The sequence below is a fragment of the Hesperophylax consimilis genome, chromosome 26 (assembly GCF_061612785.1).
Source record: "Hesperophylax consimilis isolate HC1 chromosome 26, BYU_Hcon_1.0, whole genome shotgun sequence".
In the NCBI taxonomy this organism is placed as follows: Eukaryota; Metazoa; Arthropoda; class Insecta; order Trichoptera; family Limnephilidae; genus Hesperophylax; species Hesperophylax consimilis.
The window spans coordinates 18,351,501-18,378,574 of NC_142861.1; the positions used below are offsets into that span (position 1 = coordinate 18,351,501).

At 34.7% G+C, this 27,074-nt stretch overlaps 1 protein-coding gene across 1 annotated transcript; it reads left to right on the top strand.

Annotated features, from left to right (window-relative positions):
- Positions 1-192: 192 nt before the first annotated feature.
- On the top strand, positions 193-19,519 carry LOC149411243 (transcription termination factor 5, mitochondrial-like). The gene is made up of 8 exons (XM_089647138.1): positions 193-436; positions 2,383-2,614; positions 3,294-3,463; positions 7,851-8,191; positions 12,481-12,612; positions 14,057-14,175; positions 14,851-15,078; positions 18,440-19,519. The coding sequence occupies exons 1-8, from the start codon at positions 304-306 to the stop codon at positions 18,657-18,659; spliced, it is 1,575 nt and encodes a 524-aa protein (XP_089503264.1). The 5' UTR covers positions 193-303; the 3' UTR covers positions 18,660-19,519.
- The last annotated feature ends 7,555 nt before the right edge of the window (positions 19,520-27,074 follow it).

Below are 27,074 nucleotides of genomic sequence, written 5' to 3' on the forward strand. Positions count from 1 at the left end.
TTCATACTGGTTAATTTCAAATAAACTCATACGTCGACGGCGTTGTTCATGTCGGAATGATTTATCCGATAAAAAATATTCTCAATGTTTCGGATTCGAAAAATTCGATTACACAATTTTTTAAATATTTACATCACTACTGACAGCAGCTTTTATTATCTTTGAGTTATATTCTATCTTTTATCTATGGCTTGTTCAGTTGTCAAAAAACTCAAAATCTAAACTTATTTCTGATTCTTACAAATTCCAAAGTACGCGAATTATTTGCTTCGCTGCGTTATTTGAGAATTATCGCTAATTGCAATGTTTCGGAACCGACAGTTCCTCGTTCAGTACTTGCTGAAAGCAAACAAAGATGTAAACATTGCCAGCGGGTGTTTATATTATCACTTCGATGCGAATCCGAAACTTGTCAAATTTTGTCAAAACGTCTTTGGTATGTTGATTTACTATGTTACAGATACGCATTCATAATACCAGCTAATACATAGCTTTATACTTTAGTATATTATATTTGACAGTCCCGTTAGAGATTAATTCATGTTAAATATCTCGTAATAAGTCCACTAACCTTAAAATAAACAAACATTGCGTACGGAGCTTGCAATATTTTTAAACTTTTGTTCAATATCATCTGAATTACTATCGAAATTTTATGGAACGCAACTGCTGTCCCTGTATAATTCGCATGGGCACCCCACATATGAGTTTGGTAGTTATCTTTGATCTGGAACCTTGAAAAGAACTATGCCAAAATTGGCAATCTTTTATAATTTTCCTTATCACGGTCGGATTGCAATCATTAGAACATTGACGTCGGGTGGGAATTATGTATTTGTTTTACTGGAATGTATATGCACAGCCGAAACCAACATTTATAAACGACGGGCTGTTTTATGAGAAGTTCTAAAATATCAGCTAGATAGAAGGCCGTCCTCCTGTCATCAATCTAAGTGGTTTATCTATGGGCCAAGGTTGCCAATTCGTGACGAATTCTCCAAACGCAGGGAATTTCTAAGAATTTAAACTGATCTAGTGTTTTGTGGAGAGAACCTTGATGTGGATGCATGGATTCTACAATATTACGAGGACATGTTAAAAAATAATATTTACAGTTACAAGGGAGAATGTACCAAATTTTCGTCTTCTTTCGCAGCAAATTTTTAAGCCTGAACAAAAGAGAAAACCCAAAAAAGACTATAAATGTTAATTTCAATAGAATTTTTATCATTCTGGAGGTAGAGGAAGTTGTGGGGAATTGGAAAATCTATTGTGGGTATTTTAGAACATGCATTGGCAACTGGAAAATTTTCAAGATATCAACATAGTTTCAAATATTCCATCACTGACGCAAGAAGAACTCCATAAAATTTGAAAAAAATAACTCTATAAATTTTCCGTCTGTTCATTACTTGGAAATTATCTGCTCTTGTCCAGGGAAATATTGAAGAAACTAGGTACACCTTTCCACAGCTTTTTTTAAATCAATTATTAATGGTAGGAGTAGGTATGGTTCCATCTAAAAAATAAAGTAGGCTAGTACTTCCAGACTGGCATGATATAAAATAATTTTTCTGGCAAATATTTGTTACAGCGAAAAAAAATATTGACATGATACATCATGTCATCCTAATATTAAAATATTGACGAGATACATCATGTCATCCTAATATTAAAATATTGACAAGATACATCATGTCATCCTAATATTAAAATATTGTCAAGATACATCATGTCGGACCAATGACAATTTTATTGTGCATCAAAGTAAAATGTTTCTTTGCATTTTTATACAATATTATACTTTTTCTTTATATTGGGAATTCAGTTATGAGAATATTAAGAAGGTGTTACATTACATGAATGTCTCCCTAAAATGAAATTATGAGATAGTCTACCAAAGACGAGTGGTTACAATTCACCTAAGGTGGTTGGACATTTCAGACATTTGATGGAATGAATCCATTATTTCTCCTTCAAAACTTAATCATTTGAAAACACATTTTAACCCCTATTATAAAACATTCGAACACTTGAACATTGGAAGTTGATGGCATTATTATGATATTATGACAAAAACATTAAATCGTTTCAATGGCTTAGATAATGTATGTGTTTTGACAGTTCTTCCAACCTAATGTGACCGTCTTTCATAGTGCAGGACCTAGCGGCAAAGATCGTTCGAAAACGGACCATTGACATATTTGTCACTCGGTTGTGAAAAAACTCCCAGCTTTTAAGTTCCCTCCCTACTATAACATGGGTCTCTTCAAAACTCAGGTACTCCTTACTTTGCGCCTTTGGGGTGATTTTTCACAAAAACGGCGCTATGCAAATTATTTTTAATTTATTCCATCGTAATGCTTTGTTTTATAATTCCAGAGGTCCCTCCTTATCGCATTGAATCTCTGATGCTGCAGTATCCTAAGCTGCAGAAGATCGAGGAGTCCCAGATCGAGAATGTCCTCAGTGTCCTGGACACGATCGGAGTGAGCAAGGACAGCCTTCTCAACAACCCCACTCTCTTCAAGGTCCACCCTATTACCATTGACAATCGGTGGCATGTTCTCGTGGAGGCAGGTTTAGTCAATGTTAATCTGCAAATGCTGACCAAGTAAGAAACATTTGATCCTAGTTGATTCTGTAATCTATAACATTAACCTGATCTACACTGCTGTCGCATATTCAATCAATTGGCGTCTATCTGCTTACGCGGGTATCGCATAAGATGTGATCCATAATGTATCACTAAAACACATACATTATGTTAAACATGCTGCGTGGTGGGATAGATTGCATCGAAAAGGTTAGGGATGATGTTTCTCTAAAAGTTTTGTGCGATATCTAAGTTGCTCACTTACAAAAAATTTATCTCATTATTACGTCCAATTCTGACGAAATTACTTTCTCCTACTAGATCCCGTTACTTTTTTTTAAATTCCTCGTAGCAAACAATACGCTAGTGCTAACATAAAAAGTGCGCTTTACTGGAAAGGGCTACTATAATATGTATGTGAGTTAAGCTCCATTTTGTACTATCTCTTTTACCGTTTGCATTACTTACCGATTGACTGCTAGGCGAAGATGAGCGATGTACGTTTAAAATGATTTGAAAAAAATAGTAAATAATATCTGAGTGTTACTAAAAAGGGCAAAAATAGTATTAAGAGACATAAATACTCTGGGGTATATGGGGGACCTAGTGACCCCCATTCGGGTGATATGTCATTTTTACCTTCAGGTACTTAAAGGTTAAATAAATAAAAAACAATCAAATGGTAATTTTTGTTCAGATATGTGACCGTAACGAGGAAATATACCATAGCAGAGCTGAAGATGAAGCAGATGCTGCCGCAGGATTGTGATCTTTGGATGAACCTGGTTAAGTGCTTCAACAGATGGCCGGACATTCAAAGGAAAATGAACAAAGATCAGTTCCCCATCAATCCTAACTCTACATTATGTAAGTTCGTTTTATTAAGTTGAAATCTGTCGTATTCGGGTCGGGGAACTATCACCACGACAAGGCGCCTCCAGGTATCCATGTCCTGCTCTTACTTCAGCGGCCTCCGTTCAAACCATGCCCAGTCTCTCCTCGCACAGCTTCTGGAGTTTTTTCTCCCAAATTGTCCGGTGCTGCCCAACCGACGTCTTCCCTCTGGAATATTCCCTTGTAATTGATTTCAGATGTTTTTTTGTCTTTTACATTATGTCTTGTTACCCTTTAATTTTCAGATTGTGGTGTCTATAATATTAAACTAACTATGTAAGTACTTGCATACTATTTGCTAACCCTGTATGCAGGTACATTGGAGGGTCTAGAGTCGTTAAAAAAATGTACCTTCGTTAAATAAATAAAAAAATAACAGTCTTGACGTGTGCGGTGAAGGAGGAAACCATATGTTTCCTTAAAACGCCGTTGGGAAAGTGGTGTTCCCTGGTGAATTCCCTCTGGAATAGCATTCAAAATTTTCGGCAAAGTTCAATCTTTTGGCATTCTTAACACACTTTAAGCAGGCGAAAACAAGGGTCCCATTCGAGAAAATGGATTTTGTTTTAAACAGCCATATCTTTTAAAATAATACATACAAATCAATTTTTTTTTCACATAGTACTTACCGCACCCCATCTGTAGAAATGTTGTTTTAAATCAAAGATTACTTTGTAATACGACTCCATAAACTAAATTTAAAGTCAGTGTTGGGCCATTTAGTGATTTTTTTATGTGCAGTAAATATACATATTCTATTGCATAAATAACAAGTGGTTTCACTTTGCCACATGCCATTACAAAAACAACAACAATTTGCGCATCTCCAGTGTCATGAGTGTAAGGATTTATTCCCCATTCTACTGGTTTGATATAGTTTATTTTCGGTAAAACATTCTTCCACACAAAAGACAAGAAGATAGATTTTATTTTATTTTTATTTAGTACAGGTGACGATACAATGACACATGTACATAAACATAAAAAATACTTTGACTGCCCAACTAGGAGGAATTCCCGTTTTAGGACAGTCAAAATTGAATTAGTATTCATGCACGCATACATTTTTGTAAGAACAAAAACAAAAAAGGAAAAAAAAAAAAGTAATAAAATATACACGGTGTCCGGAAACTCGTAGTACAAGCGGGAAACTGGAGAATCTACACCACATGGGGAACCCAAAAAAACATAAAGTTTTTTGATTTGAGCATTTTCAAAAAAAAAAAAAAAAAACCAAAAAAAAATATTTTTCGGCTATTTTAGGGTTAAAGTTTTTTCTGGTGTTTAGGGTTGAATAACAGATGTTTTAACCCTGCAGAGCAGAAATATTTTATGATTACACCGGGTTAAATGAAGGGTGATTTCAAAATAATGCTTCAAATCCGAGTTTCTTCATTTGTTTTACTTTCAAATAGTTTTAATTAGTTGGGTACTTTGATCTTCAGTAATAATTTATAAGAATTTGATTAAAAAAAAAAAAAAAAAAAAAATCAACTTCAAACTCGATTTACTCGATAACGAAAGCTCAAATAAAAAAATAAAATACTACAAAATCGACTCCAAATGTGATGTAGATTCACCAGTTTCCCGCTTGTACTACGAGTTTCCGGACACCCTGTATATATATAACTAAAAAAAATATATAATTAAAAAATAATGATACATAAAAAAAATATTATTATAAAAGATTAAAAGCAAAAAGTTATAAAGTTAACTGATGTTAACTTGTTGTTTGGTTTGTTTAGTTTTGTTTATTTTCTTGTTTTCTTAATGTGTTTGATATTTTGTTTGTTTTATTTTTGGAAAAGTGTGAGTTCACACTCTTTTCTCCCTAATTGGTGAAGCCAGACAGTGATCGATTTACGAAGAGCACCTATGCTTTCCTTTTTCCAAGCATCAGGTATAAAGTTGTATAGTTTTGGGCCTAGGAATGAAAAGTGTCTTTGAGCGAGTGAAGTTTTGGTTGTGGGTGGTACGATTGGATTTCTCCGTGAGTGTCGGGTGTCGTGAGAGTGGTCGATAGATGGGTAGAGATGACGTTTTTTATGAGTGTTCAAAATTATTTTCCTCATGTATAATTGTCTGACATCCAGAACTCGTAACTCTTCAAATAGTGAATCGCTGTGGTACCTAAAAGGTTTTTTCATGAGATGTGGAAGCCTTTTATCACATTTATTTATAAATAAACATAACACTCGACGTCACAAAAATCGCACATCTTCGAAAATAAGGTTCTAGAGTTAAGTTTCTCCGAGCCAATACAGCTAAGGGGCCGTTCAAGTATTATGTAAGCACTATAGGGGGGCAGGGGGGTCTTTGCTTTGCTTATTTTTGATGACATGGGGGGGTGGGGGGGTCGAGATAGTGATTACGTCAGCACTGCTCAGCAGTAGTTATTTTTTTTTACACATTGGCAACCCACACATAGTCTATGTTTGAAAACCGAATACATATTCGGGGATTCCCACAAATAATTAATAGGTTTAGGTACTCGCTTAGCTTGTTTAAATTTTTTTTTTTTTTTGTAATTATTTTTTATTTTTAATAATATGTTTACATGGTACATAATTCATTTTACATCTTGGGTCTTTTTACTACTCTTCCATTGAAAGCATTTGCTTGTGTATGGAAGGGGAGTGTACATAAATGTTGTTGTTTGTTAGTACTTAACTCTTTGCACGCGGCCGTATCAACTGTTGTTACGGCAAAAAGTCTATACTCACACGCGGCTGTATCAACAGTTGATACGGCAACTTTGACGGCCGATATTCCCGCTCTCTTTCGTCATAAATGTATTTCTTGCTCACTTGGACATTTGTAGAACTATCACGATGCTGACATCTACAAGAATTTCTCAAAAATAAAATTTTATTTCATAAAAAAAGATCGATAACCAAGTGCGCCTCTTCGCGCCTTTTAGTCCTTTAGTTTACATTTTTGTCAACGGATGGCGTTAGTACTAGTTTGTCATTCACAACTTTTCATAACTAAGAATGATAAGTGATCATACTGATCATGGTGTCCCACTTGTGTCTATAAACACAGTGGCCTAAGTACACACACACCGAGAGTGGTTTATTTATGACGCCGAGTGAATGGCGGGACCACATTCAAAAGATACGGTACGTCTTTGTATGAAATTTTATGTTTTTGTTTTTATAAACATCTAAGAGTGTTGACACACGAGGATTTGTTTTCATATTGTGGAGAATAATCTGTTCTGTCTATATAGTCCAATAAATCATGCCAGAATGCTATAATTTGACATTTAATTGCATGCATAGGTATTTGAAAATATGTACCGCGTACGGGTATAGATAAAACGGAGCATATTAACGCGTTCAAAAGGTTAAATAATTCATTGTACATAAATGTATGTTTGCTGTAGTATTTTTTTTTTTGTATGAATATTAAATGCATTAAAGTCCTCTATCCTAAGTCTATTTTATAAGTGCTGCTTGTGAATCAATAAAAAAACAGAATACATTAACAGAAAAATGCATATAGGTACCAATTTTTACATAAGCGTGGGAGGGGGGGGGGGGTAAGAACTTTGCTTACTTTTGGTGACAAGGGGGAAGAGGGGGTAAAGAATTGTAATAAATCTGCTTACGTAATACTTGAACGGCCCCTAACCTAAACAATATTGATATCAATTGAAAGTACATTTAACAACCTCTTATCAGACAACAATTTTATTTCGTAAATGATACAAATTTTCCGAGTACGAAACGTTAAAAAAATATTGCGCATATGCTCTTTACAGGTGCCACAATATGTGTCATCTTCCTGGGCTAAAAAGGAGCAGTTTAAGTCAAATGTAGGTCATTCACTATTCAAACTTTGAAGAGAACACATGTCAATAATTAGCCCTAGAAAACAATCCATTAAAATAGACACCACTGCTGACGAAGCCGCTCAAGTGGTGGCACTACTGCAATCAGGGATGCGACAGTGTGATGTTGCTCGGAAACTAAACTTAAGCCGTTTGACGGGTTTTCCAACGGCTTCAAGCGACTGGTGGCTTCATCCTAGGCATGGATCAGGACGGCAACGCTGCACATTCGAAAGAGACGATCGCTTTATTGTCTCATAAGATTTGCAATAGGTGCAATTTTTGTGACGCCGAGTGTAGTTGGAACCCTTATAAAGAGATTGGTAAACAATATTCAAATATAATTATAGGACAGTAATGCCTTTCCCACCTTTCAAGTAGGACCGGCGTAAAAGGTAGAACTATCCTTCCTGCCGAAAGTGTGTTAATACTTGACCACACCACCTCCATTGCGAAGAGTTGCAGAGGTTCGATGTTAAGTCCAAACTTTGTTGTTTTAATTGTGAACTTTTAACCCTGTTATAGACGATGTTCGAATGAAATGTCTCAAACGATTTCTCGAACTAAGTATCATGTTGCCGGAGAAAATTTTTGAAGAACATCTCGAAACTTACGTTTCGATGAAGCACCGTTCTCTCCAAGGATTAAGCGAAGTCATTCACATTTTGAAAAATGAAATCAAAATCAGCCAGGATAAACTGCAATCCCACGGCTTCTTGTATCAGCTTCCAGAAAAGAACTTGAGAATGATTCTGAGCGAGATCAAAGAGCTGGGGGGCTTGGATATCATGGAGGTCTTTAGGAAACATCCCGGAATAATGAAGAAGAGTTGCCGGGAGCTCTTGAAGATTAAACAAATAATGAAGGTACTAAAGATATATATTTTTTTAAATATTCCAAACTAGGCAAATGCCCGTATCATGGCGGTAACATAGAACATATAACATAGAACATATAACATGTACAATAATATGCATATACGAGGCGTATCCAGAAAGTAAGTGTACTGAATTTTTGTAGCTTACAATTTTTTTTATTGAAACATAAAAATTACATGGTTACCGTAGTACATATGTAAGCTATTTTTCGACATAGTCGCCATTCCTCTCAATGCAGGTGGTGAAGCGGGGTAACAACTTTTTGATGCCTTCCTCGAAGTAGTTTCCCGCCAACTCCTTCGTCCACTTCTCCACCTCCCCCTTTACCTCCTCGTCGGTTGAAAACCTTTTTCCACCCATGTACAGCTTCAGGGAGGTAAAGAGATAAAAATCTGAAGGTGCTAGGTCAGGGGAATGCGCGGGGTGGTTTAGGACATCCCATTTAAACGAAGCAAGCAGTTCCTTCGTTGCGTTGGCCGTGTGTGGTCTGGCATTGTCGTGCAGCAGGCTTACTCCCTTTGTCAGAATGCCTCTCCTGTTGTTTTGAATCGCCTTCCGCAATTTTTTTAGGGTCTCACAGTATCTTGCAGAGTTGATGGTCTCCCCTTGAGGCAGATATTCAATCAAAATTATGCCTTGACAGTCCCAAAACACGGATGCCATAATTTTCTTGGCTGAAATTGTGGTTTTGAACTTTTTGGCGGAGGGTGAAGAGGTGAGAACCATTTTTAAACTCGCGATACCACTTGTACATACTCGTACAATTCATAGCTTTATCACCATATGCAGTTTTCACCTCATTATAAACCTCAAACGGAGGTTTTCCCTTTCAAACGAGATAACGGATGACGCCGCGTATTTCGCACTTGGCGGGAGATTGGATTGACATTTTTCACGAAACGTGTTGTTGCATCGACACTTCTCAACGTACTGACCTTGAACCGGTCTCGTTGCGGAGGGGAAGAGTCAGGCTACACGTAAGTGTAGCCAACATGTCGAAAATAAAATTCATTCGGTCGTGAGAGCCTCAGTACACTTACTTTCTGGATACGCCTCGTATGTAGTAAACTAATAATATAAAAACAATAATAACAGATTTGGGTGCTTCGGTGTTGATATTATTAAATTGTATATTTGTGTAAATAGAAGAAGAGTAAGCGACATATGCTTCTTTTTAAAATTGTAAATTCGGAGCTCGATTGTTGCGAATTCCTGAGTCTAATCAACATAAGAGTACCAAATCAACACACTAGGCATGAGGTTCTTTCTTAATATCGCCAATCACAAATAAAATTATGAAGCAAATTCCCAAATTCCTCAGCTACATACTTAAGCAATAGAATATACAAATGATATTCACATTTTTAACAAAACCATTTGAATTTTTTACACACCTTAACAATTTTTTCATGTCAAAATATTATTTCTGATAATTTGTGATTATTATTATTTTTTTAATCTAAATTGTAAACCATTGTACTAATGTAAGTAATTATTGTATGCAACCATTGTTTATTATAACACCTCTATGAAAAATACAACCATTTTATGTACCCCATGGGGTTTTTACACTGGGTACATAAAATGGTTGCATTTTTCCACAGACATATGAATATTAATAGACGAGAAGTTAAAGGCAAGGGGTTAATCCAAGTGTTGCGGGACGCAGAGAGGAAAACTGACTGTGATTCGTCAATAAATCAATCTGACAGTAAATAGGCATCTCGCATTATAATATCACCATTTAGTTCTTAAAAGTAAAATCTGCTTTTGAATGAATAGACATTTTTACATGGGAGCGCAAATTACTCGCCACGTTATGAATAAATTTGCGATGCCCAAATTCGGCAAAATAAATTTCTTCTATTAGTCAGAGTCGAATATTTTGTTTACGTATTTAGTTAAGACACTTTTATAAATGTTCATAATTTACTTCCCAGCAACCAACCATGAGCACACTTGAGAATCGCTACATTCGACCAATTTTGGAGGGTTGTCACAACCGCTCTGTTCCTATTAATAATAAAATAATAAAATCTTTAAGAAAATATATAACATTTCACTTTTAAGAAGATAATAGAAATGTAAAACAACTAAAAAAACAAATGAAATTATATACACACAGCTTTTACCAGCGATTCCTAAGAGTATTTGGAGTAAAAATTTGGACATCATTTTGCCGTCCGATGACACTTTTTCAATTAAAAACAAAAACATGTTTTTCTATCACACATCGCCACTCGGTATAAGCTAGCGCATTACGTGATATGCACTCCTTCTCGTTCCAGCAGTACCGTACATGCGAAATAACGCGCGTACCTAACACATGGTCCGTTGCGACGTGTGATAGAATGATCCAAAGATAATATATGATCGGTGGCGACGTGCGATAGAAAAATATAATATTTTTAATTTAAATAGATAAAAAATATCATCGGACAGCATTAATGACACATACATTTTTCATTCCTAACATGCTCACTGTATCCAAATTTTACTTCCAAACATACCAATTTTTCACAATTGATAACCAACCATTTATCCTATATTAAGGGCGGCTTGCACCATAAGTTAAATTTGATTTAAATATAATTTTAAACACATTATTTGATTTAAGTCGACTTGGCGTCTTGCACCACAAAATTTAATTCGTTAAATGCGTTTAAAGAACTGTCAAAGTTAAATACCCAAAAGCGGCTGTTTAACTGAGTTAAACGTGTTTAGCCCTACTCGTAAAGCAGTACTGTCAAAAATATTTAGGTTATCTCTTCGATTTCTGATTGTGTTTAAAATCTATCTCATTTTAATTTGTATTCACAATGAACATTTGGGATTTGTATTCTGACGATCATGAAGAAATTATGTTATTGAAATTATAAATAACTTAAATAAATTATAATATAGTCAGAAAAGTAAACAAGAGAACAAATTTATTTGAAACACTCAGTGCCAAGAAGTTTCAAAGAATATTTCGTCTCAGTAAAGAAATGACATCATTATTAGTGCAAGAAATTGAACCTCAGTTAAAATTCAACACCAATAAAACATCAGCGAGGTGCTCGTCACTTGGAGCTAACACTCCTTATCGAGGAGTACTTTGCAAGGTTGTAAACTTCTAATCATACCTACAGCATTCTTATAATACTTTAAAACAATATACCTAATATGTAAAAGAAATAAATAAAAAAAACAAAATTACTCGGATAATTGTTTTATTTTTAATTCCAACAACAGAAGCTCTTTTTGTATTATTTCATCATTATGTCTATTTGCTTTAACTTTTTCTTCATAAAATAAATGAACACACTATTAAACCACACACACAATCACAAAATATTTTGACACTTCAAGTAAAATGAAACATCGTAGCTGTTTTATTTACGCGTAAATGGCGGTAAACACGCGGTAACTGTTTTACCGACGCGTTAAACGCGTTTAACTAAAATTGCCACCGAACTGCGTGGTGCAGGACGCAACTAAACGCATTTAAGTTAAATGTATTTAGGGTCTTAAATACGTTTAGTTAAATACAATTTAAGATAAAATTTGCGATAGTTGGTGCAAGTCGCCCTAAGTGTTGTTTATGAGTTGTGTAAAATTCAAAACTCGTTTAGTAATAACGCCATTAATGTGGAATAAATTTTAAAATGATTGGTTTATTATCCTTTATTAATACGACGGAGTTCCAGCAAGATATAACAGATGAAAAAATAGAAGTTCCAAATGATACGATTATGTATGTTATCAGAGCGCAAAAGGCGAAGGCACATCCCTGATTCTTATGCAAACGGCTTTGTGTTTCGCGTCCAGACGTATCTCGATGTGATAGTATATGTTTCTACACTGATCCATATTATACGAAGTGAATAAGCTTAAAATAAAGTAAAATAATGCTTAAATATGGAATGTAATACGACAATTGGGTTTATTCTCTTTTTCACATCTATTTTTACAAGTTTTCATAGCACAAGCCACCATTTTGCAGTGTTATTTCGTAAAATGAACCGATGATGCCTCGACCATAGCTTGACGCTAGTTCGCACAAGAATGATGACGTCACATTTTCTAAATTCACGGGAGGCCATACGCGAGCACAGCCGGCTCCAATGGAACCGGTATGGGGAGTGGGGATAATACGCTTTTAATCACTTAGAGCAGGTCTACTAATATTCATATGTCTATGCATTTTTATATTATTAGATGCTGGGGTGAAAAATAGCACGATGCGGATCGAGAACTATTTTGGGCTGTTAATTCAATAATGTTTTGCGTTTTAGGAAGAGAATATTAGTGATGAAATCCAAAGCAAAAATCTGCTGGTGTACACCCTCAATGCTGAGACCGTTCGCAACAGGATCAGGGAGTTCAAGACGCTGGAGCAGTACGATGGACTGCATGAGAATCCTCGGGTAAACAATCCAATGCTTTGTAGTGTGTGTAATGGTAGGTAGAGACAATAAAAGTTATGATGAATTATCACTATTTTTCATGCTATGTGTGTATGTACCACGTCAGGATGCATATCACGTGAGTCACATCACTTTGGGATGCGGTTCTGTTCTCAACACCGTGTGGGCGGAGGTTTTGTGATGTTGTGGGCAGCTGGTGGTGAAGATCACGGATCTTCCAATGTTTCTCCATTCCATTGCTCGATACCGTGGGTGGTGGAGATGAACAGCGGTGAATTCCACAGGCCGATGCTCGACACTGTGGGTGGTAGCGATCAATGGTAGCGAATTTCCCAGGCCGATGCTTGACACCGTTGCACTACATGAGATTATTTGAATTTTCAAAAGAGTGTTAAGGTCAATCATTATTTCGTTGAAAACACCATTTATTAACTTTGTTTTTGGTGTAAGGTATTTATTCAGGTTTATGTAGAAATAATAAAACCAGTTTATATATATATATGTTATGGTTAAGGTTTTCACGGGTGTAAGATGTAGAATGATGTTCTCGGTTTACCCGCGTAAAGTAGTCCTTAAAAGGACTTTTTCATTCCTGACGTATCGGACAGATCTCACTGTCCATCTTGAGAGGCCTTATGTCCTGAATTTTGTCTCAAACTGAACGCTTTCGCGTGTCTGTTCGGTCCAGAAGTCAAGATACAAGTGGGTGCTTATCAATACACGCATACTGCTTGATATTGCCAACCCCGCCCCCACCCCCTCTACCGTCAAATCACTCAACACGCATACTTCGTCCTAGACATAAGAATTGGTAAGCACCCACTTGTATCTTGACTTCTGGACCGAACAGACACGCGAAAGCGTTCAGTTTGAGACAAAATTCAGGACATAAGGCCTCTGAAGATGGACAGTGAGATCTGTCCGAAACGTCAGGAATTAAAAAGTCCTTTTAAGGACTACTTTACGCGGGTAAACCGAGAACATCATTCTACATATATATATTTGAATAATTTATTTAACAGAGATTTTTTTTTGATAAAGTTTACGCTTCTGGGTATACGTCATAAGATATAAACACGAAATACATATGGTTAATAAGATATATTAGCTGGTAAACAGAAAACAAACGCAAAAAATAAATAAATCGTAGGGTTTTTATTCTAATACCTGCGCAAAACTCATCAAGGTAATTTTAGCACAGCTCCGCGTATTTTGCTTCCAGCAATCAAATATATTCTGAAGATTTTCTGCTTTCAACAGGTTAATTAATGGTCCTAACATATGAAGTAGATTTATTTTTCAAATTATGCGGAATGAACCTCCTTTTTAGTGTGTGTTTTTATAATGCATGTCGTTTGATGAGTACATATTGTTATTCTCATTATATTCTATTCTATATTTTCATATTCTTTCAATATTTAATTTAAAATTATTATCATTGCAGATTTGTGATTTCATCTACAGCAGAACAAAAGTGTGCGAAAGGTTGCAAGTGTTGGAAAAGGCAAATAAGAGATGCACCAGTCTCCACAAACTGACTACAAACCAAAAGAGCTTTGACAGGTTTGTCTATCAACAGATTATTATTATACTAAGAGTAATTATCTGACTGCGCTTGTTCTTGAGGCTATTGGATACACAACAGGTTGGCTTAGATTACGTTTGGTTTGTAAATAATTCAATCTGCTTGTAATGTGTTCTATTACAAGTAAATGAACTGTAAATCAAATCCACAATAATACGACAGTAAAGGTTATTCAATTGTGTTTGAAAAATCACGGACAATGTGGAATGAAGGAAACAGCCTACCTTGAATTCCCATGAATCCCGACAGTAGGGCTGTCGACGAACTTGCACTGTTCACAGGGTGAAATTTCCTCCAGAACGAGATAATCTTTAATATGATTTTGATATTTGCAAACCGAGCACAAAGCATGTGAATATACGACGAGGACACGACGATAACACCTTCTTGCAACACGACAAGAATACGAATGTTGTACTTGCTACAATTTACAATGTAACGAATCATCTTCTTCTTTCCAAGTGTGGGAAAGGCTGTTTTTAAAGAAGGAAATGGATAGTATATGATGGAAAAAATGGTAGGTATCATCCAAAACTGTTTCAATACTAAACATTGCTTCTTTTGCAAGTTCTTGTTCTAGAGGCTGGACAGGCAGGCTTGAGTGGATGGACAACAGGTTAGATTATGTTAAATTAAATCTGCTTTCTTTACAGGTTCGCTCAGGACTTTGGCGACAAGACTAAGGGTGTGGACATCCTGCGTGCATTAAGCAAGGTATTTGCGTCAGTGTGCCCGCCGGAGCAGGTGCGGCGCGACCTGCTGAAGCACCAGTATTGGACGCATGCTCCACTGCCCTCCATCATCGCTGTTGTGGACCACCTAAAACCCACCTTCTCGTTAGAGGAGATCTTCGGCAATCTCCAGATGCTGCTGTATTCTTTGTAAGTTGGCTTTGCTTGTATCAAATTTATTATTAACCCGTACACCGCTCAACAAATCGGGGGTTTAGGATCGCAGGGCCTATGTACAAAAACGAATACACATAGTTTGAGATAAATACAAGTTAGTCCTACAGCTAGTTTAAAATAAGTCGCTAGGGTCTAGGGCAGTTGTCACAACATTGGAATTGCAATTATTTATTCATTAGTATAATTTCTCTCTTAAAATTAAACTCTTTATTAAAAAAATATTAATAATAATAGTGTTGTTTCCCATTAACCGTTCCATTCAAATCTTTTATATTTATAAATACTATATTCATGTCTTCTCTTCTTGCATTTTCTTCTACGACTTCCTTTTCTTTGAAATTTAGATTCATTAACTTCTTTTAAATCTTCTCTGTATTATGTATGTGCATTGTTTTTCCTTAATATGATTAAAATGTTCTCGCTAACATGTGAACACTGCAAAAAAAAAAAGTAACCTACGTAACATATCATGTAAACTGACATTAAAAATGATGAAACACTAAAATTAAACAAAAATCACGCAACCATTGCAAACATTCTTTATTGTGAACTATCTCAGTATCTGTGACTGTATGCAAAACTGACATGTGAACTATCTCAGTACCTGTAACTGTATGCACAACCGATATGTTAACTATCTCAGTATCTGTGACTGTATGCACAACTGATATGTGAACTATCTCAGTATCTGTAACTGTATGCACAACTGATATGTGAACTATTTCAGTATGTATCTGTAACTGTATGCACAACTGATATATGAACTATCTCAGTATTTGTAACTGTATGCACAACTGATATGTGAACTATTTCAGTATCTGTAATTGTATGCACAACCTATATGTTAACTATCTCAGTATCTGTAACTGTATGCACAACTGATATGCCAACAGTTGAAAGTTAATTTTTTTTATTATATAAACGGCATAAAAATTGAAGCTACAGTTTTCTTACTAATTTCCTACACAAAAGGAATGTGTTTTCTAAATATCGAATTCTCAAAATGTTTCGGTAAGTTTGTTGTCAACATTTTCATGTTTGATATTATAATTTTATTATTTTGAAATATTAATGTTTATTTCAAACACAAACATCTGAAAGATAATTTTATCCAATTTCTCAAATGGTATTTGTTTTTACAACAACATCAAAAAAAAATATATTTAGAGCACATTTAAAATATCTCGGAAGCATTCTGAAAGTCGATGAGAAATTTCTCCGTCGTTGGGACTTTTTGGTAAAAATATTTAAAAACCTTAAAGGGTTGAAACACTTTTGAAACCTTGAGTTTTTATTACAATAACATAAACACGTAAGCTACGTTACCATCCCATACTAAATTTATGGTCGTAATTTATGATGCAGACAAAATAAAAATTGAAATAAGCAAAATATTGTATTGTATCGACTAAATGGCGGGAGATCATCTGCTGACTATGTTTTGTCATGGAAACCGGATAACTCATCAATATGACAATTCAACACACCTTTAAAAAGTGATATAAAGTCATGAAACAAAAACAAGTTTAAATAGGTTACCAAGGTTAGGTTTGTAGGTTAGTTTTTTTCATCGCTTTTAATGACTTAATATCACTTTTAAAAGGTATCTTCATATAACCTTTTTTCATTTATCTGGATGAAATACGACTATCGATTAATAAGCCTGATGAGTCATGTCCTTAAATTATTCCTTAAAATAATACATGCCAGGATACGCAATAAGTGCGAACAGGACTTGGATGACACTCAGTTTGGCTTCAGAAATACGTTTGGGACGCGTGAGGCATTATTGTCTATCGATGTACTATTGCAAAAGTGTCGTGACCAAAGAAAGGAAGTTTTTGCCTGTTTTATTGACTACGAAAAGGCATTTGACAGGGTAAAACATGCTGACCTAATGAAAATGCTTGCGGATTGTAACATTGACACCAAAGACCAGAATTTCATAAAAAACCTGTATTGGTTCCAAACAGCAGAAATAAGACATGGGAATGAGAGATCTAATGCAATTGCCATTCAGCGTGGAGTACGACAAGGCTGTATCCTGTCGCCACTATTGTTTAATCTCTATTCCAACTATGTCTTTAAAAGAGCCCTAAGTAATACTGAGAAGGGTCTTAAGATCAACGGAGTTGTCATTAATAACATAAGATACGCAGATGATACTGTATTACTAGCTGACTGTTTCGATGACCTCCAAGACCTATTAAATCTTGTTAATAATGCTGGTGAGCAACTGGGCCTAACAATCAACGTCAATAAAACAAAATGGATGACTTTTGGACGACTAGATCACTCTGAATCAGTGATACAGTTAAATGGTTGCAATGTCGAAAAGGTCGAAAGATTTAGATACCTCGGCAGTATTCTCACGGAGACTCTTGACCCAGATGTAGAGGTTAGGTGCAGAATTGAAGCAGCAAGAACTGCGTTCATTAAAATGAAATCCCTCTTCTGCAATGATAATATCAGCTTAAAACTAAGGCAGAGAATGCTAAAATGTTATGTGTGGTCGGTCTTGTTGTATGGATGTGAAACATGGACCTTGAAAGTAAATACCATGAACAGGTTAGAGGCTTTTGAAATGTGGCTTCACCGGAGAATACTCAAAGTCCCATGGACCGACATGATCACCAACACAGAAATTCTCAGGCGGGCTAGAGCAGAAAGAGAACTGCTTCGATTAATAAAAATCAGGAAAATTTCATATCTGGGTCATGTACTTCGAGAGGAGAAGTATCACTTGCTCCAGTTAATATTGAAAGGCAAGATAGAGGGTCGCATAGGGCCTGGTAGGAGACAAATGTCTTGGCTGCGAAATATACGAGAGTGGATCGGCATTAGAAGTGTGGAGGAGCTATTCCGGGCAGCGCAAGACAAAGAGACATTTTCAAGAGTGATCGCCAACGTCGGGGGGACCTGATACGGCACATAAAGAAGAAGAAGAAGGATGAAATAAAGATATTTCTTCATGAGTATTTCTACAAAAATGTCAATGGATAAAAAGAATAATGCAATAATGTTGCATTGACCATTGATATTTTCAACGTCACTTACAGACAGTTTAGCAACAATCTTTTGATTTGACAATTAAACACGCCTTTAAAAAGTGATATAGAGTCATTAAAAGTGATGAACTGTCATTTCGATGACATACGGTCACCCCTTTTAATATTTGTACTTTGCTCTTTTTCCTATCATTCTCTTCTGGTTGTACCAACGTAACAATGGTACCTCTTGCGTGTTATGTTTTCTACATTTGTAGTCTCTGTAATATAATGATGTACAACTGTTTTATGGAGACTATGAAATACAAATGATATTGTTTTTCTAGGTCTGATGTCCGAAAATACACCGACGTCCTACTGGCAGTTCGTGACAAGCAAGAGAAAGATCCCTCCGTGACCATTCCGGACATCGACTATTCCAATCTGACCAACTTCCAGATTCTGAGTCTGGTCACCTACCTGTTGGAGAAGGAGCACCACTTCTCCTGCGACGGGATTTGGGAGAAACAGATTGCCAGCGGTGGTAAAGCGATAATGGCGCAATGAATAAAACTATAACTCGCTAATTGTTAACACACTTTATGCAGGAAGGGTAGTTCTACCTTTAAGGCGGTCCTACTTTAACCGTTACAACGCTAGTATTGGTTTTGGCTTTACCGCACATTTGGACACAATGTATTATTTAGTTGCTCCGCTTCTATACGGGAACAAATCAAAAAATGCCGATTTTGAAATAGTGATGCAATTTCTTTATGAATTGTGCTCTGTTCCTATTTCAATGGAGAAACAACTCAAATAAAATCAAGTTTGTCAGATAAAACAGATAACATTCACAAACAAAACTTCCTGAAAATAAGTTGAAACGGTGGCAGTTTGTTTATTCACTAGCGCCATTGCATTGTGATAAAAATTATGTTGAAAAAAACTTAAAATGCCATTTTTAGGACTCTGTAATTTTTGAGATGTCTCCGTATAGAAATAGGCCATCGATTTGTTTCAGTGAAACTTCATGGATCACATATGCAACATTTGTGTATGAAAATAGCCACTGATTCATTCATTCATTACATTATATATATATGAATGTATGTTTTCACATATTTAGCGCCGAGGGCACGGTTTATTTGTGCACGTATTATAAGTGCCCATTAATGGCGAAGAGGTTAAAACATCTTATTACAAAACACTTATTACAAATATTCTTTAATGTCAGATAATACTTTTCAAACATACATGGCAACAGTTAAAAACAAAATCAGTTTTTTGGAATGGACGCCCATTTTTTCTCGCATAAAGTGTGTTAATAAATGCAATAATTTATCTCGTATTATAAATGAATAATTTTGTGGATATTTCTTTTTTTTAAGTAATAAAGTTGATGTGATGTTGATAAATTGGGTTTCTTATTTGCCACCTTATTTCAGTCGATTTTAAATTTAAAGAAAGGTTGTTAAAGTCATTTATACCTAGATAGAAATAAGTATTTTGAATGTGTTTGGTATTAAATTTAGGGTTTTTAATATTATTCTGATATACGCAAATGCGAATGGTAGCAGGTGTCGGGGACGCCCGAGGAAGACATGGCTCGATCAAGTGAATCAGATGAGTCAGAATAATAGAAGAGTATGTATGAGACGGTGACTAGGTATCTCATCAAAATAAAAGTTCAGCACACCTACAAAAAGTGATGAAACAAAAACTAGGTTACATAGGTAACTAAACCTAGTTTTTGTTTCATCACTTTGTAGCAGTCTCGCCCGTTAAGTACCTACCGCACTGACAGTCAGCATTCTCAAGTTGCCGTCTTGTTTGGCGATCGAGTCTGAAGTGCGCTGCGCAACATTTGGATTTGGTTCTGTCAGTTGTGGCTCGAGTCCCGGAGGCACGAGACGTTCTGAAAGACTTGCTGACTTTGGCGGACCCTGAATATACGTAAGAGGCCCTTTAAATTGAGATTGATATACTTTGGTTTCTTAGGGATTACACTGATAATTTATAAATTTGTTCAGAATTATCTAATTCTGAGCTGGCGCCCATTTAATTCTTATAGCATCATTTATTCTTTCATAATTTTCAACTGACATGACTTGCATTTTTAACTATCGAGATTTCTTTCTCGACACGCCTTGAGATATAACCTTTTATATTGAGTCTCTTGCTTCATTTATTAACTTCATAGAGCTATGTGTTTAGTAACCGCATTTTATATAATAAATGTTAAATTTGTCATAAGAGTTTTATTACTGGTGTAAGCATTTAATCTACCCACATGTACCCTCGAGTTCCTTTTATGGAAGTATTAAATACAGGTAAGATTATTGCTACAACTTTTAAAGGGTGTGTTTCATTGTCATTTTAATGAAATATCATGGAACCCTATGAGACAATGTATGAATGTGAATGAGGCAAGAAGTGTGTGCCAAGACCGAGTTGTTTGGTGGTCCATCCTCATTCCTCTCTACCTATCCCTTCGGGGAAACGGCATGATGGTTAGTTAGTTAGTTAAGTTATTTATTTGCTTTTCCTTAAAAATTTATTGTATTGAATATTTTTTATACATTTTGTCTATTGTGGGTACATTGAATATAGTAAAGAGAATGTCGGTGGGAAATGTAGATGGTTTTTTCAAGATTACCTTAACTACCAATCCTTGAACTATTTTAATTGGATATGAAATATTTTCATATGTTCTTCCCCAGCCAATAATACCATATTGTAATGTAGATTGAAAAATTGCATAGTACTTTTTTTTGGTTTATTTCTAATAATAATAATATTTGGCTAATTTATATAGCGCTGTTCTCGTGAAAAATCACCTCAAGGGCACTATAGAAATATATTTATTAAATAATAAATACGGCTGGCTTACCACTCGGATTCATAATAACTAGTAACTTAAATCTAAGTCTTATAACAATACTAGCTGTCGACTTTTCTCTACTTTCTATAAATATAATATGCATGTATTATATATATAAACCTTCCGGAAGAAACTCTCTAAATGATATTGAAAACCCTGCTAAAATCAGTTGCATAGTTTAGAAGAACTAAGGGCACAAACAGAAAGAAGCGGATAGCCACTTTGTTTTATACTATTTAAAGATAAACACATTTCCTAATTCTTTTCACAAGTTCACAAATATTTGTTTTTCATTTAAAATCTTGATCTTTATATAACCCCAAGATATTTAATGTTGTAAGTTGGACTAAATATAGAACATGCTTTAGTTCTGCTACATTTCCTCTTTGTATTATAATTTTTAATTTAAATATTGATCAATAAATAATATCTATCATTTATATTGTTTAAGGACTGAAGATTTTTATCAAACATTTTCAATATATTAATAACAGTATTCGCTAGGTTATTAACAGTATTCCAGTCAGTGCCCTTAATTATTAATGTACCGTAAAATATTATTTTACCATTTAGCTTTTGTGTAAAAATGTCATTAACATAGATGATAAACAGTAACGGTACCAGGACTGTACCTTGAGGTATGCCACAATTACTTATTTTTTGCTGACTAAGCACATTGTAGATTTTTACCACATAAGGACTTTTGAAAAGGTAGCTAATTATCCATTCTAGAGCTGTACCTTTTAATCCAATACCACATACGCCTCATTTGTCATACAATCTCATTTCCACAACACCTTTACCCTGCCAGTTCCATGCCTCACTGCCATATTATATCGGGCAGTGGCGGTTCTTCACCGGGGCACAATGGGGACAATCCCCACCACCTATTAACGAAACCTACTAAAAGAAGAAAAAAAACAGTATTTGCTTTGTCCACACCAAAATGAATGATTTCTTTAAACATGAAAGCAATTAACATTTGCAGTAATGCAATACATAAAAATTATTCTGAATTGTTTTGAAGCTTACTAGCGACGACCATCACGTAGCGAAGCTAATCGACAGACTGATGCATTTGTAAGTGTGCAAAATCTAGCGCGCGCGTGGGGATATTCCGATGTGTTTCGTTTTCGATCGCAGGCAGTCCACAAATCTTTTTTTTTTAATTTAGACATCTGATTATGTGGATGACTTGTGCATAAAAAATTTTTTGGGAATTTTTTTATTGTATTCTCCGGGTAGTGAGATTTCAGTACAGTACCTACACTGTCCTACACGTAAAAAATGTCAGTCCCCACCATCCAAGAAATACTCGATCCTCCACTGATGTCAGGGTTGGTATCAGCACTCCTATCAGTTGTGGATTGATTGTCTCGTTTCTTTAAAGAACTTTTTATTAGTGACTGCCGCTCAATCCTCTATTTGGAGTTACCTGCGTTCACCTTTCTTCAAATGTTCTTATCATTCTGTCTCAATATAACCAGTTCCCCAAAAGACCGTAACCTGGACAGGAATATAGCGATTCTATCTAATAGACATATCTGTGTAAAAATATTTGAAAAACTGAGTGGGAAAAAAAATATGTACGCCGGTGTCCCGCAGGGGTCAATTTTGGGACCCACCCACACGTCAAATCACCAGATATCAAATGGGAAAAAAAAATTCACCGTCTCCAGATATTTTCATATCAGAGGGTTCGGCTCGGTAGAACTTCTAACAGGGCCTATAAATCCTACTGATCCCTCAACATAAATATTTAAAAAATCTTTTGTTATCCTACATGTATTCAAAATGACCGACTTTTGCATCTTTATATATAAATTTTTTGATAGATCTAATACGCCTAAATTTTTAATTAGAGAGCTAGGTATAATGCCAGTAGCCGAAATAACGAATGGTAATATTTTTATAGTCTGAGAATGCCAAATTCTTTTTATTTCATTTCCTAAATCTGTGTATTTTCTTATTTTTTCACTAACAGATTTTTGAATATTACAGGAATTTGGAATAGCAACATCAATGATATAAGTTATTTTTTTAATTTTGTCATGTAAAACTATATCGGGTCTATTATGACTAATCGCTCGGTCTGTTAGTATAGTTTTATCATAATATATTTTATAAAATTCGTTTTCTAAAAATGAATTTGGTTCGTATTCATAATATGGTACTACATTACGGCAGTCAATCAAGTTATGTTTAATTACCAAATTTTGGTGAATTATTTTTAAAACTTGATTGTGCCTAAATGTATACTCGGACGGTGCTAATATAGAACATCCCGATATAATATGTTCTATAGTTTCCGGAAAAGCCAAACATTTTCTACACAAATCATCAATTTGATTTGTATCTTTGATTATATGCTTTCTATAATTTTTAGTATTAATGACTCTATCCTGAATTGCAAGCATAAATCCTTCTATTTCTGCGCTCAACTCTCCAATACTCAACCATTTGTTTGACTTAATTTTGTCAACATACGTTTGGTTGAGATAATTGAAGTGTTTTGCGTGTAAAATTTTATTTGACCAGGAATCTAATAATTCCTGATTGGGATTTATAAAAATGTTGGCATTCTCATCGTATAAATTTAAAGGTGTAATATTTCTATCTGCCTTGCAAATTATTTCGTGCATTTCTGAGCTATGAGCTTTCCTATGGAAAAAAGTTCTTAGCATTTCTACCTGATTATGTTTCAAAGAAGTGATTTTGACTATACCTCTACCTCCTAAATTTCTAGGTAAATTAACTCGTTCTATAGCTGAATTTGGATGATGGCAATTAAACTTTGTTAGCGTAGTTCTAATTAATCTTTCTAAGTTATCTAAATCTGTATTAGACCATTTAATTATGCCAAATGAGTACGTTAATAGAGGTATTGCCCAAGTATTTATTGCTTTTACTAAATTTTTAGCAGATAGATTGCATTTTAAAATTTTCCTTATCCTAGTTTGAAATTTAATCCTAATATCATTTTTAATACTACTATGGTCTAATCTATTTGATTGTGGGTATCCTAAATACTTATAAACCTCATCCCTTTTCATACTAGTAATTTGGAAATTTCTAAATATACTCTCGTCCCCATCTACAATTTTGCCTTTCTCTATATGGATCGTTCTACATTTATCTAAACCAAATGTCATTTTGATATCATCTGAAAAGTTTTTAACTACCTCGATCATTTTCTCTAAATTTTGTTCAGAATTCGAAAATAATTTTATATCATCCATAAATAATAAATGCGAAATTGTACTACTCTCCCTTGTATTACCCTTAACTTTTATTCCAAACTTGCTTTTAATTAACATTTTAGATAGAGGATTCAATGCTAAGCAAAACCAAAGAGGACTCAATGAGTCTCCTTGAAAAATCCCTCTTTTAATTGAAATGCCCGGTATTACTATTTTCTTACCTTTTAAATTGATAAGTAAATTGGTATTCCAAAAGGACATAATATTTTCCAAAAAGCTAATAATAATGGGGTTAATTTTATATATTTTTAATACTTTGATCAGCCACGAGTGCGGGACACTATCGAAACCCTTTTGGTAGTCTATATAGCAAGTATGTAAATTACGTTTTCGAGTTTGAATCTGTTTTAGAATTACAGAATCGATAACTAATTGTTCTTTACATGCCATATGTTTTCTGCGACAACCTTTTTGTTGTTCAGATAAAATATTTTTTTCATCTAAATGAGTATATATTAAATCTGTTAAACAAGAGGTTAAAATTTTGTATATTGTCGGTAAACATGTAATGGGTCTGTACTGAGAAGGATTATTAATATTTTCGCTTTTGGGTAACATATAAGTAATACCCTTAGTTAGAAAATTAGGAAAATTTGGGGTTGACTGACAAATTTTAATATTTATATAATATTTGTATTAATAATGAGTAAACTATTCTCACATGTTAAACACTTTGTATATGCTGACGACACGGCACTGGTCATATCGGATGAACAATTATATACTGCGATTAAATATATGCAAGAAGACTTTATATCTCTGATTAAATGGTGTCATGACGTAGGATTAATTATAAATACAAAAAAAACCAAACTGATGCACATAAGATCTCCACATGCAAAAGTTTCCATCATGCCTGAAATAATTTCTCATAACTTTACCTGCATCCATCAAAATATTGTGCAGCCCTGCTCATGCGAAACGATTGAGCTAGTAAACGAATATGTTTATTTGGGCGTGACTGTTGATTGCTACTTTAATGGGACATACAAATACACAAAATTTATAAACGGCTGCAGGCGATAGTGGGTAGAATATACAAATTGAAGTGTTTCGTTCCTGTGAATACCTTAAGAATTATTTACATGTCACTCGCGGAATCAACTTTAAGATATGGAATAACCACTTGGCGACATTCTTGCAAAACAAATTTAAATTACGCACAATCAATACAAAATTCTATCGTTAAATTACTAGTTAAAAAAAAAAAAATTTCGCAGAGACGAAACATTTCACCTTTGTATCAAAATTTAACAGTTTTGCCGGTGCAGGCCTTATTGTGGTATAAAATATTGATTCAGCACATATCTGACTCTGAGTATAAGAGGAAAGTTGAACATGGGCACAATACTAGGTTCACAAAGAATGAAGGCATGCTTGTACCTAAACATAATAATAAATACGGACAGCGAACCCTTGAGTATAATGTGCCTAAAATATATAATATGCTACCTGGTAATATTAAGAAATGCGAATTTCCAAATAGAGTCAGATATTTGCTGAAAACATGGCTACTAGGTAGAAATAATTTGTATTAGGCGATTTAATGTGTAAGTTTATTGTTATTGTATAAATTAAGGTCTAAGTTGTAATCTGTAAAAGTCGTAATAAAAATCCTGTTTGACAAACTACTTAACTGTAGTTTAACAGGATATATATGAAATAAATAAAAAAATAAAAAATATCAACCATTTGTATTATTGTATTTTTAGTTTAGGTACCAATTGCAACCAGAGTTGCGTTGAATACAGTCGCACAGATGCATTGCTTGGATATAGCATGCTTTCAAACTTGTTATTTGACTTTAGATAAGAAAATTCCAGTGAAAATGAAAGTTTATTTTTTAATGATATAATATAGATAAGTACCTAAGTATAAAACCAAATATCCTGAAAAACTTTTTGAATAACCTGCGAAAACTGTTCGAAAATTCAAATTAAATGTTCGCATTCAGTAACTTGCTGTCCCTTTTTCGCTTAAAACAATGAGCAGAAATCTGTAAATACATAATCTGCACCAATATACAAAATCTTAAGTATGAGTTGTCGCTTTTGCTCAAATTAGAAGAAGAGACTTTTTCGGTGAAATTTTTTATTTTGTCAAAATTTAATTTTTTCTTCATTTTCTGAAATCTTTAGAAGGCTTAGCCAGCCGAGGAATTGAACACACTACGCTTGGCCGCAACCACAACTCACTGAACTCACATAAGTGGTTTATTTATGCCACTCACCATAAATAAACCACTCCCACTCACCCTGAGTGGGACCCAAACGGGGTGTCAACCAGTGATACCATACCGCGAAAATGAAAATCGGTAGATTAGATACGAAAACCGGTAGAATTTCAGAATGGATTTCTGTAGGGTATTAATGCTCACTCAGTAATTAATTCCCCACAATATTTTAAAATTCAGGGGGGGTGGGTGACTAGGGAATTTCGAAATAAATAATTCCCAACATTGTGATTTTCGGAACAAATTGCCCATAATTCAGAATCTTTTCGCTGCATTTGGTAGATTTTCATAAATTTCGGTGGATTTCAAATTTTTGGTAGTTTTTTCAAGAATTTCGCTAGATTTTCGGAAAATTTCGGTTGATTTGTGCCGAAATCGGTAGATCTACCAAAATGTTGGTAGGTATGGTATCGCTGATGTCAACTCAGCCACCGACCGGTCAGTTAGGTTAGTTAGTTAAAATAAAATACAATAACATAACACGTCTGCCCTGAAAACTAGAGTTTTATCCGTTACTAGTAATTTTTAAAATTCTTTTTCTAGGAATTTCAATTTTTTGACATGGCAACATTGATCGACCCTCTGAATTTTAGTTTGATTCTTTTTGT